The sequence below is a fragment of the Peromyscus maniculatus genome, chromosome 23 (assembly GCF_049852395.1).
Source record: "Peromyscus maniculatus bairdii isolate BWxNUB_F1_BW_parent chromosome 23, HU_Pman_BW_mat_3.1, whole genome shotgun sequence".
NCBI classification, from domain to species: Eukaryota; Metazoa; Chordata; class Mammalia; order Rodentia; family Cricetidae; genus Peromyscus; species Peromyscus maniculatus.
In genome coordinates, this window is record NC_134874.1 from 8,935,773 (window position 1) to 8,950,000 (window position 14,228).

The 14,228-nt window shown below is 51.3% G+C and overlaps 1 protein-coding gene across 2 annotated transcripts in view; it reads left to right on the forward strand.

The window, feature by feature from the left end:
• Ksr2 (kinase suppressor of ras 2) overlaps window positions 1-14,228 on the forward strand; it is a 382,435-nt gene that overhangs the window by 82,298 nt on the left and 285,909 nt on the right. For both annotated transcript variants that reach the window (XM_015997400.3, XM_076561093.1), the window contains exons 2-3: window positions 4,172-4,312; window positions 9,045-9,195. In XM_015997400.3, coding sequence (XP_015852886.1) covers window positions 4,172-4,312; window positions 9,045-9,195 — 292 coding nt within the window. The remainder of the gene's footprint in view (window positions 1-4,171; window positions 4,313-9,044; window positions 9,196-14,228) is intronic.

Here is a 14,228-nt window from a genome sequence, read left to right on the forward strand (position 1 = left end):
TGAGAGGCGCCCACCACCACCGCTGGGCTCAGTTTGGTGGCTTTCTCCTCAAACAATGCAACTGTGCTTCCCAGAAAACATTTTTTTCTTGTATAATATTAGAGGGACCAGCCTTAATATTATACATCCCAGGGGCTCAGGAGAGAGAACTACTAACGGCGAGGACTATTTTCAGGAAATAGAATCTCAGCACACAGAGCTCTATCGTCCAATTGCTTTAATTCCTCTGGCATAACATCCTTTATATACAGCTTCAGTTCTGTTCTCATGTCTAGCTCCTTTCTTGCCTGATTTCTCTCTATATTTATCTACTGTCCCCTCTAGGATCTATCTTAATTCCTTCATCTAGTTCTGTCCCTTCTAGGTTCTCATCCATCTAGTTCTTTCCCCTATCAGCTCCTCTCTCGTCTCCTTCTCTCTCATCTGGCTCTTCCTCATCTTGTTCTTCCCCATCTGGCTCTTCCTCATCTTCCATCTCATTCCTCTAGTCCTCTCTTTTAGCCCTTCAATCTAGTTCTTCTCCATCTCAGTTTGTTCCTCTCAAGTTCTTACCCATCTGGTTCTTCCATTCTCTTTTCTCTTCTCTCTCTTGTGCCCTGGAAGTCCCAGTATATAAAAGGGAAGGTCTGAGCTAAATTGTGTAAAGCTATTAACATCCACCTCTCCTAGGCGGTGTCTCCTTGTGGAATTTACCATAAGTCAGGAGACTTGCACGTGGGACTAACAATGGGCGCCCACCTGGATGGTGTTTCCTGTAGTCCTTGAAAGTGGCCAAGGGAGATAATCTGATTCTAGAGAAAGCCTTTCCTGAGGCTGTTCTCCAAATACCTGGAATGTGTATGTCCAGAGAGTGATCAGTCTACACTGTTAGTCCTTCTTAGGGGAAAGTCAATTGGAAAAACTATGAAGGCACACATGATTTTCATAACAGAATATAGCTGATATATAACAAGCCAAGTAACACCAAAAACTCCTTGGGATTTGGCTTCCTCTGGAGGAATTCCCTAATTCTTCCAGGTAGTGACTTTGCCATAACCAGTTGAGTTCTTATGATATATTCCTGCGGCCTGCAGCAATTTTTTTAATATTGTTTTGGTTTTTAAATTTCACGCCAAATTCATTGACATGAAACGAAACAAAAGGAAACACAAATCTGTCCCTGAGTTGAGGGACCCGCACCACTGTCCACTTGGTCGTCTCTGGCTGGAGGCTTCCCTCCCTCTGGACATTTGGCCCAGAGGCTGCACGGATGTCTCTGTTTCCGAAGGTCTGGAATCAAAGTAGACTTTGAGAGCACACCCACAAATCCGAGATGAAAGGCGACTGGTGCTTGAGGGACTCGAACTCTGGGAGTCAGGCAAAAGTGAGTGCCTGTTGCTCAGAGCCATACCCCTGCCCCGCCCCGCCCCGCCCCACCCCTGCCCCTGCTCAGACTCCTGCCTTTAAGGTGCGTTTAAGGCAGTTGGCTGGACACACAGTCCAGCTGGTGAGCGCTTGCTCAAACATTCATAGCCATGTAATAAAGCTTGGTAAGAATTTTTGCCCACATGGTGGTTTCTCTTGAAACCGCTTGGCTCTCCACCAGCCCTGGCCCTGCGTTACTCCTGGATGGCTTTGCAAGATCAGGACACCTGATGGTGGTTGCTCAGTCAGTTTGGCTTGGTGTCTTCAGCCGTCACTGTTGGGGTTTGTGGTAGTTTGAATGTAATTGGTCCCCATAAGCTCATAGGGACTGACACCATTTGGAGGTGTGGCTTTGTTGGAGTAGGTATGGCCTTGTTGGAGGAAGTGTGTCTCTGTGGAGGTGGGCTTTGAGGTTTCTTATGTGCTTAAGCCACGCCCAGTGTCTCAGTTCACTTCCTGTTGCCTGTGCAAGATGTAGGACTCTCAGCTCCCTCTCCAGCACCATGTCTGCCTGCACGCCGCCATGTCCCACCATGATGATAATGGACTGAACCTCTGAAACTGTGAGCCGCCCCAATTAAATGTTTTTCTTTATAAGAGTTGCTGTGGTCATGGTGTCTCTTCACAGCAATAGAAACCCTACCTAAGACAGGGTTTGAAATGTGACTTCCCTCCAGGTCATGTGTGGAAGTTGGAAGCCCTATTCATTTTATGTATTTTGTGTGTATGTGTGTGCATACATGCCATGGAGCATGTGGAGGTCAGAGGGCACCCCAAGGGAGTCAGTTCTCTCTTTCCACTGTGTGGGTCCTGGAAATTGAGCTCAGGTCATCAGGCTTGGTGGCAAGCACCTTGAATTGCTGGGCCATCTTGCTGGCCCTCATTTCTTTAAATGCCTCTTATAGAGCTTTGCTTAATTATTGAAAAGATGCAACATCGCTTGCGTATAAGGAAACAGAGCTACATCTTGTTGCTTGGTACCGTTGGGTCCCCCATCCTGAGAAACTGAGTCTTAACCCTTCCACATTGCTTCCTCTGCTTGGCATACTGAGATTGCCCCCCTTCTCTCTCCCTCCCTTCTTCCCTCCTTCCTTCTCTCTCTTTCCTTCTAGATTGGTTTATTTTTATTTATTTCTTTTTGTTTATAAGTGTTTGTCTGCATGTATGTCCATGCACCATAAGAGCGCGTCGGATCCCCTGGAACTGGAGTTACAGATGGTGGTGAGCTGCCGTGTGGGCTCTGGATACCAAACCCAGGTCCTCTGAAAGAGCAGTCCCCCCTCTTAAATGCTTAGCCATTGTTCCAGCCCCCTGGATTGCCTTTCTTTGGTTAGTGTTGTTCACTTGTACAGAACTAGCCATGGACAAAACAAAGCACTGTTCCTTTTGTGTGTTCTGGCGTCTGTCCAGAAACATGGGCCAGGCCTCTTTGGAAAAGCACTGGATAGCTCGCGGACACTTGTGTATGACTTGTAAATCCAACCACTGAGCAATGTGTAAATGTCCTTTCTCCCCACTCTGTTTCCTACCTCCGTTCTCCTCATCCCAGAGGGTTAAGGATCCTTCCAGAAAAAGGCTCCGCGTTTGCAAAGAAATTCATGGGCACATTTTGCCGGGGAGTGGGAGGGGATTCTGTCTGTCAAGACGTCTTTGAAATTGCTGTCTGCCTCCACATAGCACACTTCATCATTTTATTTGAGGGTGGTGTCAACAGGGCTTCTGGGACCTTCCCCACTTACAGCCCCTTATCACCAGAGAAATGTTTATGCAGCTGGGGTTATGCAGGTGTAACTATTCTAATATTACTGATGATAAACCATAATGGAGCTTATTTCATAGCGATTACATATACACATGATGTCACCATTTATTAAATATGAAAGCACGCATGCGTACTAATGAGATGGGTATGCTTATTTGTTTTTATGTAAATAACTAAAACTTGACCGGACATTTGATATTTGACACCACAGAGTGGTGACCATTTCTTAAAGCCCATTGGTATTTTGATTTTTTCATCGCCAGTGCTGAGGACAGTGCTTTGCCTAAGAACAGAGTACAAGATGGTATAAACATGTCGATCACCATCTCAGAAATTGTTGGAAATTCAGTCCTAGTCCTAAGAGAATTTTTTTCATCATTTTTAAAAATAAAAACCAAGCCAGGTGGCGGTGGCATATGCCTTTAATCCCAGCACTCGGGAGGCAGAGCCAGGCGGATCTCTGTGAGTTCGAGGCCGGCTCTAACAAGATACCAGAGGCCAGGTACTTTATAAAGGAAGGAAGTGTGTGTTTGGCTTATGATTCTGGCAGCTGGAAGGTCCAGACAGCCTGTTGCTCTGTAACGTGGTGGGGGAGGGGGAGGGGGAGGAACTGGCTGCTTGCAGAAGGGGACCAGGCACCAGGGGTCTAGCCCCTTAACCAACCGCTTCCAAGAGAGCTACAGTGATCCCCCCCTAAGGGTGGTGCCTCCATGTCTGACTCACCTCCCTCCGCGTGGCACCTCCCATCTCTCAGGTCTTGTTCCACCGCAGAGCAAGCTTGACACCAACCGTGTCAGAAAGGCAGGCTGGGTCCCCGTGGTGGTGGCAACAGTCTTGGCGGCACGGGATTGGCTCGGGTTAGTGGGGGCTGTCAGGGCTCCTCGCCCCTGCTCCCTGGCACGGAATTGGCTCGGGTTAGTGGGCACTGTCAGGGCTCCTCGCCCCTGCTCCCCGTGGCGGAGTCTCTCTCTCTGAGGCGTGTCTCTGTGCTCTCTGTCCCCGCAGAGCAAGCTGGTGAAGTACTTCAGCCGGCAGTTGTCCTGCAAGAAGAAGGTGGCCCTGCAGGAGCGCAATGCCGAACTGGATGGCTTCCCCCAGCTCCGCCACTGGTTCCGGATCGTGGACGTGCGCAAGGAAGTCCTGGAGGTGACCACAGGCAGTTCCCCAACCCCTTGGCCCTCACTGGCCAGAGACCGCCATTGGCTGCTTCCTAGAGGGCGGAGCTTGGGCTATGCCCAGCACGGACCCTGGCACATAGTCAGCCTTCAATAGGTGCTAGATGAAGGCTTGCAGGACCCCAGATGTTAGACCCCAGATGTTATCTGAGTGGGGGTTAAGGGTAAGGCTCCAGAGTCAGCATTTGTAGTTGGGGGTGTGGGGGTGGTCTAGAGTCAGGACTTCGTTTAGATCTGCCTCTCAATGGAGGCACGCTAAGGCACCGTGTGGACCAGCGCTGCTGATCGACTTTGCCGTGGTGAGGGATGTTTCGTGTTTGTGCCGTCTGATAGAGCGGCCATGGGCACACATGGGCTTCTGGAGCACTAGGATGGTGATTAGGATGTGGGACCAAGGACTTGGCTTCTGAATTGTATTTCATGTAAACGACTGTGGCCAGGGCCGCCATCTTGGATCACAGAGAGACTCAGGACACCAGTCTTTTCCACGTGGGTCATGGAGGCCGGAGGGTGAAGTGTTTGCCGTGCAAACACGGGGCTGGAGTGCAATCCTCAGAACCCATGTGCAAAAGCTGGGTGTGAAGGCATGCCCTGGTAATGCCAGGGCTGGGGAGGCAGAAACAGGTGGGTCCGGGGGGCGTGCATGCACACACATGTGCGCGCGCGCACACATATACACACACATACACACACATGTGCACACACACACACACACGTGCATACACACATACACACACGTGCATACACACACATACACACATGTGCATACACACACACATACATACATGTGCACACACACACACGTGCATAACTTTGTATACTCCTTCCTTCCCTTGCTCCTTCCTCCTCCCCCTCCTCCCCCTCCTCCCCACTCCTCCTCTTTCCTCTTCTAGTCTCCTGTAACCCAGGCTAGCATTAAACTCACTCTCTAGCTACAGGTGGCCTTGAACTTGTGTCCCTCCCCCTTCTGCCCCCCCCCAAGTGCTGGTACCACAGGTGTGAGCCCCAACCTCTCTTTTCTGAAGTAGCTGGTGCATGAAAGGAGGAGGTGACCCACATCAAATGCCTGGTTCAGAGCGAGGCTCTCAACAGCACCCAGTGAACAGCTCAGGGCTTTGCAGGAATGGTCGCGATGTCTGGGCATCCGGGGCTCCTTTTAGGGACATTTGGGGTCTCACTATGAGCTCTATGGTACAGGGAGAGAAACTGAGGCTCAGAGGAGCAGTCACTTGCCGGTGGCGAGTGGGTAGGGCTAGCGCACCAGGCTGGGTGGACTCCAGGGCATCCTGTGGGAGTCTCTGAAGTCTGTTTGTTTTCTTGGGGTTGGGCAGACCATGGGGTGCCCCTGCCTGTGGGAGCACAGGGTCCCTTACTTCACATACCACAAAGCCGTCATTTACTCAGGGCTTGTCGTTAAGGGGTGAGATGTCCCTCAGCCCTGCCAGCTCTCAACCTTGAGCTGTACCCTGCTCCTGTATTCTTCCATCTACCATCCACACAGTTACACACACACACACACACACACACACACACACACACACACACACACACGACACCGGCATTGCATGAATTTCTACACCACTAGTTTCACGTCCAGGATGGCCAGAATGCCTGGGGGTGGCATGTTTCTTACAATATTTTTAGGATGAATGAAAGGCCACATTTTAGTTTTCTTTTCGATTATTGTGATGAAAGCAACTTTTTTGGGGAGGAAGTGGGGGTTGATTGGCTCACCATTCCAGGTCACAGCCCATCACTGCAGGGAGTCAGGGAATGATACAGTCAGTCACAGCCACTGTCAAGAGCAGAGAGAGAATGCATGCACACATGCTCGGCTCGCTTTCTCCTTTTTTATCATCTGGAACCTGAAGCCTAGGGAGTGACGCTGCCCATAGTGGACGGACCTTCCCACACTAAATTATTGTAGCCAGGACAATCCGCCATGTATGTGCCAACTTGCTCTAGAGAATCCCTCCGTGAGACTCTCTTCCTAGGTGACTCTAGATTGTGTCCAGTTGACAGTTAAACTAAGCACCATGGTACAAAAGGTGCAGTTTGATTGCACAGCTCAGGGTACTTCTTAAAGGCTTTGGGATTCTATAAATGTTTATGTACCCAGGGCTCCTCGTGGGCCAGGTAAAGCAGAAGTAAGTCTCCTAGAGAAGGGTTGGAAGGTGGTGGTCTTCAGACTGTGCCTGATGGGCAGACGGTTTTTGTTTGAATGATCAGATCTGGTCTTATTTTATTTTGACCCAACAACTTAAAAACTTGTTTTCTAAAGTCTGGAGACCTCTGGTTTCAAAGCCACAAGTACTGGTTATACTGAAGGGAATCCTTTTCCGACGTGATGAACCACAGTCGTCAGGAACCTTCGGGCCCTGAGGTCCCCCCAGTTCACTCCTTTTTGGGGCTCTTAGTCCCCCAGCCAGGGAGTGGAGAAGGCTCCCTGCCTGCAGTTCACACGCTTGTCCACCAGGGGCTGCTCTCACGCCGGAAAGGGATCTATGGAGCCCGCTGTGAGATGTGCCCTGGGTTCGAATGCTGCTTCTCCACTCACTTGCTGTGTGACTTGGGCGAAGGGTTTAAACTTATCTGGGCCTGAGCATCCGGGTCTGCAGGCGGGGGTAACAAGTCACTTTGGCTGAGGATTCAGTGCAACGGTAGACTCCTTGTCTGGCATGTGTGAAAAATCTAAGTCCAGTTCCCCAATAAACCAAACATGCACACATACACAAACATACACACACTCACTATACACACACACACACCCCTGGGTGTGCGCACACACATGCACGCACATGCATGTCCATACACACCTTCACTTTCACATGGTCTTTGTGGTACTACAAGAAACTCTGTATTGGGTGCAGTAAATACTATCCCAGCTGGGATGATTTTACCAACGCACACACAAACTTTCTTTCTCTGACCCAGGTAGTTACAGCTTTCCTCACTTTTCTTGTCATTAAAAAGGTTTGCGTGTGCTCTCTTAGGAGCCTAAGAGTCAGGATAACCCGAACACACACACACACACACACACACACACACACACACACACACACACACACACCCCTTTTAAATCGTGGGATGAAAACGCACAGTTGGGTCCCGCAGCAAGGAGAGGAGGGCTTTAGCTCGCGCACCTGTCCCAGCTTTCACGGACTGTCAACGCCACGCAGTCTAAAACCACCCGAGAAAGGAGCCCGAACTGAACAATCATCTTCACCAGGGCGGCCTGGGGCCGCATCTGTGAGCGTCTTGATTGCTGATTGACACGGGCGGGCCCAGCCCACTGTGGGCGGTGCCGTCCCTAGGCAGCCCGCCCGGAGCTGTAGAAGGAAGGAGGTCAGCCTGAGAAGAGGCAGCGCCCAGAGTCCCTCCGAGTCCGCTCCAGATTCCTGCCTTGCGTTCATGTCTTGATTTTCTTCAGGGAGGAGCTGTGACCTGGGAGCGTAAGCCGAGTAAACCCTTCCTCCCAGGTTGCTATTGGTCAGAGTGTTTTATCAGGGCGGCCGGGCTCCACCTAGAACAGCGTTGTTCTCTGTTCACCCTGCACCACCAACCCTGGCGGGTCCCGCTGAAGGAGGCTTACCGGCACTGGGTTCCTACTTGTCTCTGAGTGACTCTGTTTTTGTCCCCGTCCCTTCCCTGACTTCACAGTCACTGTCTGGCCTCTGGCGTTTGCCCTGTAGCTTTTTCAAAATTATTATTTATTTATTTATTTTGGTGAAAAAAATGGAATTTATGGACTCTGCTTTATGCGACTCTGAATGTTATTGTAATACATAGTCATGGCCACAAGAGGGCAGAAGGCACCCACAATATCGACCATCACCACCCACACATTTACAAGCCTTATTTAAATAATAACAACAATATAGTGTGCATGTGTAAGACCCTTGGCTCCCGTTAGATACTGTGAGTGAAGGCTCTTCTTGCAGACTTATTGAGGACATTGTTTAGGGAGGGGACCGTTTGCAGAGCAGGGAAAAGGCCACCCGTCCAACACATTGCAAACTGGGAATCCCACTTCTCCTGTCCCCAGCTCCTTTGTTCAGGGAGGTCCTTTTTCTTTGCTCTGTATTATTCCTCAGCCTGACCACATAGCCTGATGGTGCTCAGTAATTTTTCCAAGATTCATTTCCAGCCTCAAGCCACCCATGGCACTTGGGTTACCTCCCTCTTAGGCTCCTAAAAGGCCCCGTGTGCCTCCTAGACCCTGTGGGTGCATCAGGAAGGAAGCTGAGAGTGGAGGAAGTTTTGTGTCTCATTGGCTTGTTCTGAGTCCACCCTGCCCAAATTCAGCAGAGTCATCTACTCACAGAAGTACGAAACGGGGCGTGGGTGGGCTGACTGGATGGGGTTCGGAAGCTGGACCGCGCGTGTGTGGATCATGTTGATCATGTACTGAGTGTGCACCTCCATTCAGCACCCCCATTTTATAAGTGAGAAGAGCAAGGCCTAGAGAGGTTAAGTAACCGGTCTGAGTAGCAAAAAGGAGACCCCAAATTCAACTGTTTTTTGCACAGTGCGGTGTCTCTCCCTGGGTACCAGCAGAGGGCAGTGTGGAGGCGCCGCTGTGCTGTTTTCCTCTGCAGTTCCCCCGAGTGCCACGAGAGGGCGGTATGGGAATGCCACGCTATTCTGTCTGGCCAGGCACTTGGGTTCCAGGTCCAGCTGACTGCCTTTGTCCCCTCCTTTAGGAGATCTCCCCTGACCAGCTGAGCCTGGAGGACCTCCTAGAGATGACAGATGAGCAGGTGTGCGAGACGGTAGAGAAGTACGGAGCCAACCGGGAGGAGTGTGCCCGGCTCAACGCCTCCCTGTCCTGTCTCAGGAATGTGCACACAGCAGGTGAGCAGCCCAGGAGGTCAGGATTGTCCACTGTCCGTCAGGCTTCCTGTGCAGGTCCAGCACGTAAGAGAGTAGAGATGGTTGTGAGATTTGGAAGTAGGCGGGGTTTGAATGCCACCCTGCAGAGGACGGCTCGCTGTGGGTCCTGGAGTATTAGGGTCTGGATGTGGGAATCTTGGGAGGCCAGGGTCCTTCATCATCGGTCAGACACTGGGAAGTGGTCTTGTCCTGAGTAGCAGTTCTGCTTATCTCTATGCGAAAACACTATGCATTCTTTGTTACAGAAATCAGGTTGTAATTGCCCAGGGTTCTGGGCTCCAGGGACCGACCTACAGTTGTCCTTTTACTGTATTTTCTGGAGCAATCCTGCCGTGCCAACCAGTATATACTCCTCTTTCCTCCTCCTCCTTCCTCCTTCTCTTCCCCCTCCCCCTCCTCCTTCATTCTCTCTGTCTCTGTCTCTCTCTCTCTCTGTGTCTCTCATTTTTTCCCCCATAACACTGGTAAGATTATTTTTAGACATATTACTTTAAAATTCTTTTTCTTCTAAGAGAAATTCTGTGGCTTTGCTTTATTAATAATTTACAATCTAAATTTGTCATCGTTTTTCCTGGAACGTTCCAATTAATCGCTCAAAAACTGTGATGCGGGGCCGGGGATGTAGCTCAGTGAGTTGGTAGAGGGTTTGCGGAGCGACTCCGGGGTTGATCCCCCGCACCTTGAAAATGAGGTGTGGTGGTGCGCGACTCTAACCCCTGCATTTGGGAGGCGGAAAGAGAGAGGATCTGGAGTTCAAGATCATCCTTGGTTACACGGAGAGTTTGAAGCCAGTGTGGAATACGGAGACCCTGTCTCAAGAGAAGAAGGACGAAAGCCCACGGAGTTTATTAGCGGAGCATTAGCAGTAGGTGGCTGAAACTTGCCTTAGCTCTGGGCTCCTGGGCTCCCCTGCAAACTGTTGCAAAAAACCAGCCCCGCTGTTTCAGTTCTCACCACAAGGTGGCGCCGCCGACCACAGGTCTGGCACAACCCGGAGGCTGTTAATGCTTAACTCGGGTTAGAAAACATGCAACCAGCAATTGCGGTTGACGGAGTGACTGCTAATATGCTAGGAGGGTGGAGGACCCGCCAGTGAACCAGATCGAACAGGTTTCCAGTGTGCAGGCCTGAGGACCTCCGCTCCATCTTAAGAACCCCTGTTAGGAAAAAACCAGTTGTGGGGCGTAGGCTTGTCCCGGTGTTGGGGAGGCATAGACAGGTGGGTCCCCGCGGCGTGCTGGTCAGCCAGCCTGGCCCACTCGGCCGGCTCCAGGTGAGTGAGAGATACGGCCTCAAACAACAACAAAGCAAAAACCCGAAGTGGGTGGTGCCAAAGGAATCGGCGGACGTCAACACTGGTCTCTACATGAGTGTGTAGACGTGTACACGTGTACCCCCCCCCCCCCCCAATTGCAGCAATTCACGATGTGAGCCCAGGAATACCTTCCTGCCTAGCACACATGCTTCCTTCTCCTGTTCTGAAGCCTTCACTTGTCTCCCATAATCCTCCGGTCCTGAGCACTGCCGTCTCTGTAGGGTGGGAGCACCTGTAGGGTGTGAACATCTCTAGGGTGGGCTCACCGGAGTGACATCCCGGGAGGAGATGTTCACGCTGACGGATGTTGCTTTACGGCTTTGGCAAGTTCCCTCCGGATTGGTGCTTTCGTAGCTCTCCGAGGGACAGTCTCATCAGCTTCTTGTGCATGTTTTTGATCCAGCTGTGCTGGAACAGCTCTGGTTTATACTGCACCCTCACAGCTCCTCCCCCCCAATACACACACACACACACACACACACACACACACACACACACGCGTGCACGCACGCACGCATACAGCCGAGGCGTGTTTCCTGACAGAGAATCCAGCCTGGCAGGCATGGCGGGGAGACAGATATTTTAGATTCATCGCTATTGTATCTGTAGTGTCTCCACTTGTAGATGTGTGCTGCTGGCGACTGGACCCAGAGTCTTGACTCTGCTAGGCAAGTGCTCTACCATGGAGTCGCATCCTAACTGTATGCCCTGCCCTCTATCAGATGCTGGCCATGGTCTGCCACTCCTGCATGTCACTTAGGGGTGGTAAGCTGTGGCCTGAAAAGATAACAATCTGTGCATTGAAAGGATGGCTGAGGGGCCAGGAGTACTTTCTGCTCTTTCAGAGGATCTTGGTTTGAGTTCGAGCACCCACATGGCAACTCACAACTGCCTGAAACTCCAGCTCCAGGGGATCGATGTCCTCTTCTGGCCTCTTCGGGTTCCTTCAGATATGAAGCATAAACTCATATACATATATGTATATGTAGACAGACATGTGCATGCATATCTTTGCATACACACACACACAAGACACATTTTACACCTTTAGTCCCAGCATTTGAGAGGATGAGGCAGGTGGATCTCTGAGTTTGAGGCCAGCCTAGTCTATATAGCAAGTTCAGGGTAGTCAGGGCCACATATGAGATCCTGTCTCAAAAAAATTAAACCAGCTGGGCAGTGGTGGCACACGTCTTTAATCCCAGCACTCGGGAGGCAGAGGCAGGCGGATCTCTGAGTTTGAGGCCAGCCTGGTCTACAAATCCAGTTCCAGGACAGCCAGAACTACACAGAGAAACCCTGTCTCAGAGGAAAAAATAAACCAAACCAAATCAAACCAAAACAAAAAAGCCTTCAAACTAAACCAACCAAGCAACAAAATTAATATTTTTTTTTAAAAAATATTTAATGTGCATTGGTGTTTTGCCAGCACACATGTCTATGTGAGGGCATCAGATCCCCTGGAACTGGAGTCACAGACAGTTGTGAGCTGCCATGTGGGTGCTGGGAATTGAACCCGGGTCCTTTGGAAGAGAAGCCAGTGCTCCTAACCTCTGAGCCATCTCTCCAGCCCCCAAAATTAATCTTAAAAAAAAAAAGAAAAACACCACCAGTCTAGTTCATGCTGCTGGCTCCATCTCAGGTACTTCTGAAGTTCCCATGGCAACAGCGTGCTACGTCCTGCTTCTGAGTTGCCTTCTGGACAGCATGGGGCATGAGCTGTTCTGCCCAGCTCTTGCAGCATTGTGGGGCCAAAGGCGGCTGCCACTCAGACCTCCCGGTGGGGGGGAACGATGGCGACCGGCTCTGAGTTTCCTCACTACTGCCTCCCTTCTGTGATATCCACAGGTAGCTATGCTACCACATCTCATTTTTTGCCTCTCATTGGGTGCCCCTCCTCCACAGGCTTGGGTACCTACCTCTGTTTGCTGTGTGCTCCCAGGGTGAAGGTTAATATCTGGTACCCAGGAAGAGTTTAAGAAATAATTTGAGTACCCCTTTCCCCATGCCTGGCCCATGAAAATCCAGCAGTGGCTTGAAGCATGTATCTCTCCAGGGACTGAGGACGTCTAAGGATTTGACTTCTGCATGGACTGTGTTCTCACTTTCCTTTCAAGCCCTAAAATGTATATTCTAGATTTATTTATTTGTGTGTATGTGTATGTATGGTATATGCACATCAGTGTGTGTGTGTGTGTGTGTGTGTGTGTATGTATGTGTGTATGTGTGTGTATACATATGTGTGGTGCACAGAGCTCAGAAGGACATGCCGAATGTATTCCTCCATCATTCTCTACCCGTTTCTCTGGGACAAGGTCTTTCTGAACCTGGGACTCATGCTTCTCCACTAGGAGGCAGCAAGTCCCAGCAATCCTCCTGTCTCCGCCCTCCCCAGGGCTGGGGTTCTAGGCATGTGCCACACGCCTGGGTTGTTACCTGTGAGCTGGGATCTGAACTCCAGTCAGCACTCTCCCGAGCCATCTCTGCAGACCCGAAAAACTGGATGAGCCAGTAATCCACCAGCACCCCAGATGAAGTCTGGGTGTCCCATCTCACACTGGCTGCTCTGCCCAGAGCTCCCGGCCCCTCCCCATTCATATCCTCCGACCCAAAGCCTGGCTTTCCCAGAGGCTCCTCCTGGAACGCACACACTGAGCTGACCCCTGACTCTTGACCCCTAAGGACTGTACCATAGAGTTCCTCTCCACCTCTCCTACCTCTTCTCACCCTAGTCTTGTCCTGGTGAATTTTACCCCAGCCACAGTGGACTCCTTGGTTTCTTCTCCTTAGCAAGGCTGGCTCCATTCTGTCTCCATGCTCCTGCCCCGCAGTGAATGAATGGACACATCTGTCAGCATGCCCCATGGCGACTGTTTTCTGGTCTGCCACCCCCACTGGAGCAGGACCCTCCTGTAGCACACCTTTCCGCCCCCCACTTGATCCTCAGCATCCTGACCAGGTTGAATTAAAACTGCAAGCGTGGGCCGCGTGCGGTGCCTGCCGTAGTTCTCCACCAGGGGGCAGCAGCGAGCCAGCCACCGCGGTTCCTTTCCTGTTTTCAATGCTCTCCTGCCTTCAAAAATTGTAATTAGTTTCTTGAAGCTTCTATGTCTCCCCCGCCGGACTCTTCCCCTCCCAGTGACTGCAAAGCCCCAGAGGGAGCAGTCTGGATCCTCTGCTCTCTTCTCCCGCTGTGTGTGTGGGGGGATCAGACCCGGGGCCTGAAACTGAAGGAGGATCACTCTGGTCCTCAAGCCAGGGAGCCGCTTAACCCGGTAGATCTGGGGCGGCCCGAAGCCCCAACATTCCAGAACTCGCCGGATAGGGCTAGCTGCTGCCGCACGCCCCATGCTCTTTGCACTGCTGAGATGTGTGCTGAGCGGTCGGGAAGAGGGTGGTGGTTAGGTTTGGGGTGGGGCGAGGACTGAGCAGGAGCCGTTAGGGCAGCAGCCAGGATGCACAGTGCATGGTGTGGCCGGATGGCGGTTGTGTGTAGTAGGAAAAGCGGATCAGGCCGGGGGGTGGGGGGTGGGGGGGTGGGGGGGGGAGGGAGGGAGAGGGGGCGGCAGGACCTTTGGAATGGGTGGTGGCTGTCACGTGGACAGGGGGACAAGGTGTGCCACCGGCCACCTCGCTCTCTCCCTTTCTAACCTCTTATTCCTTTAGGTTTTATTATTAT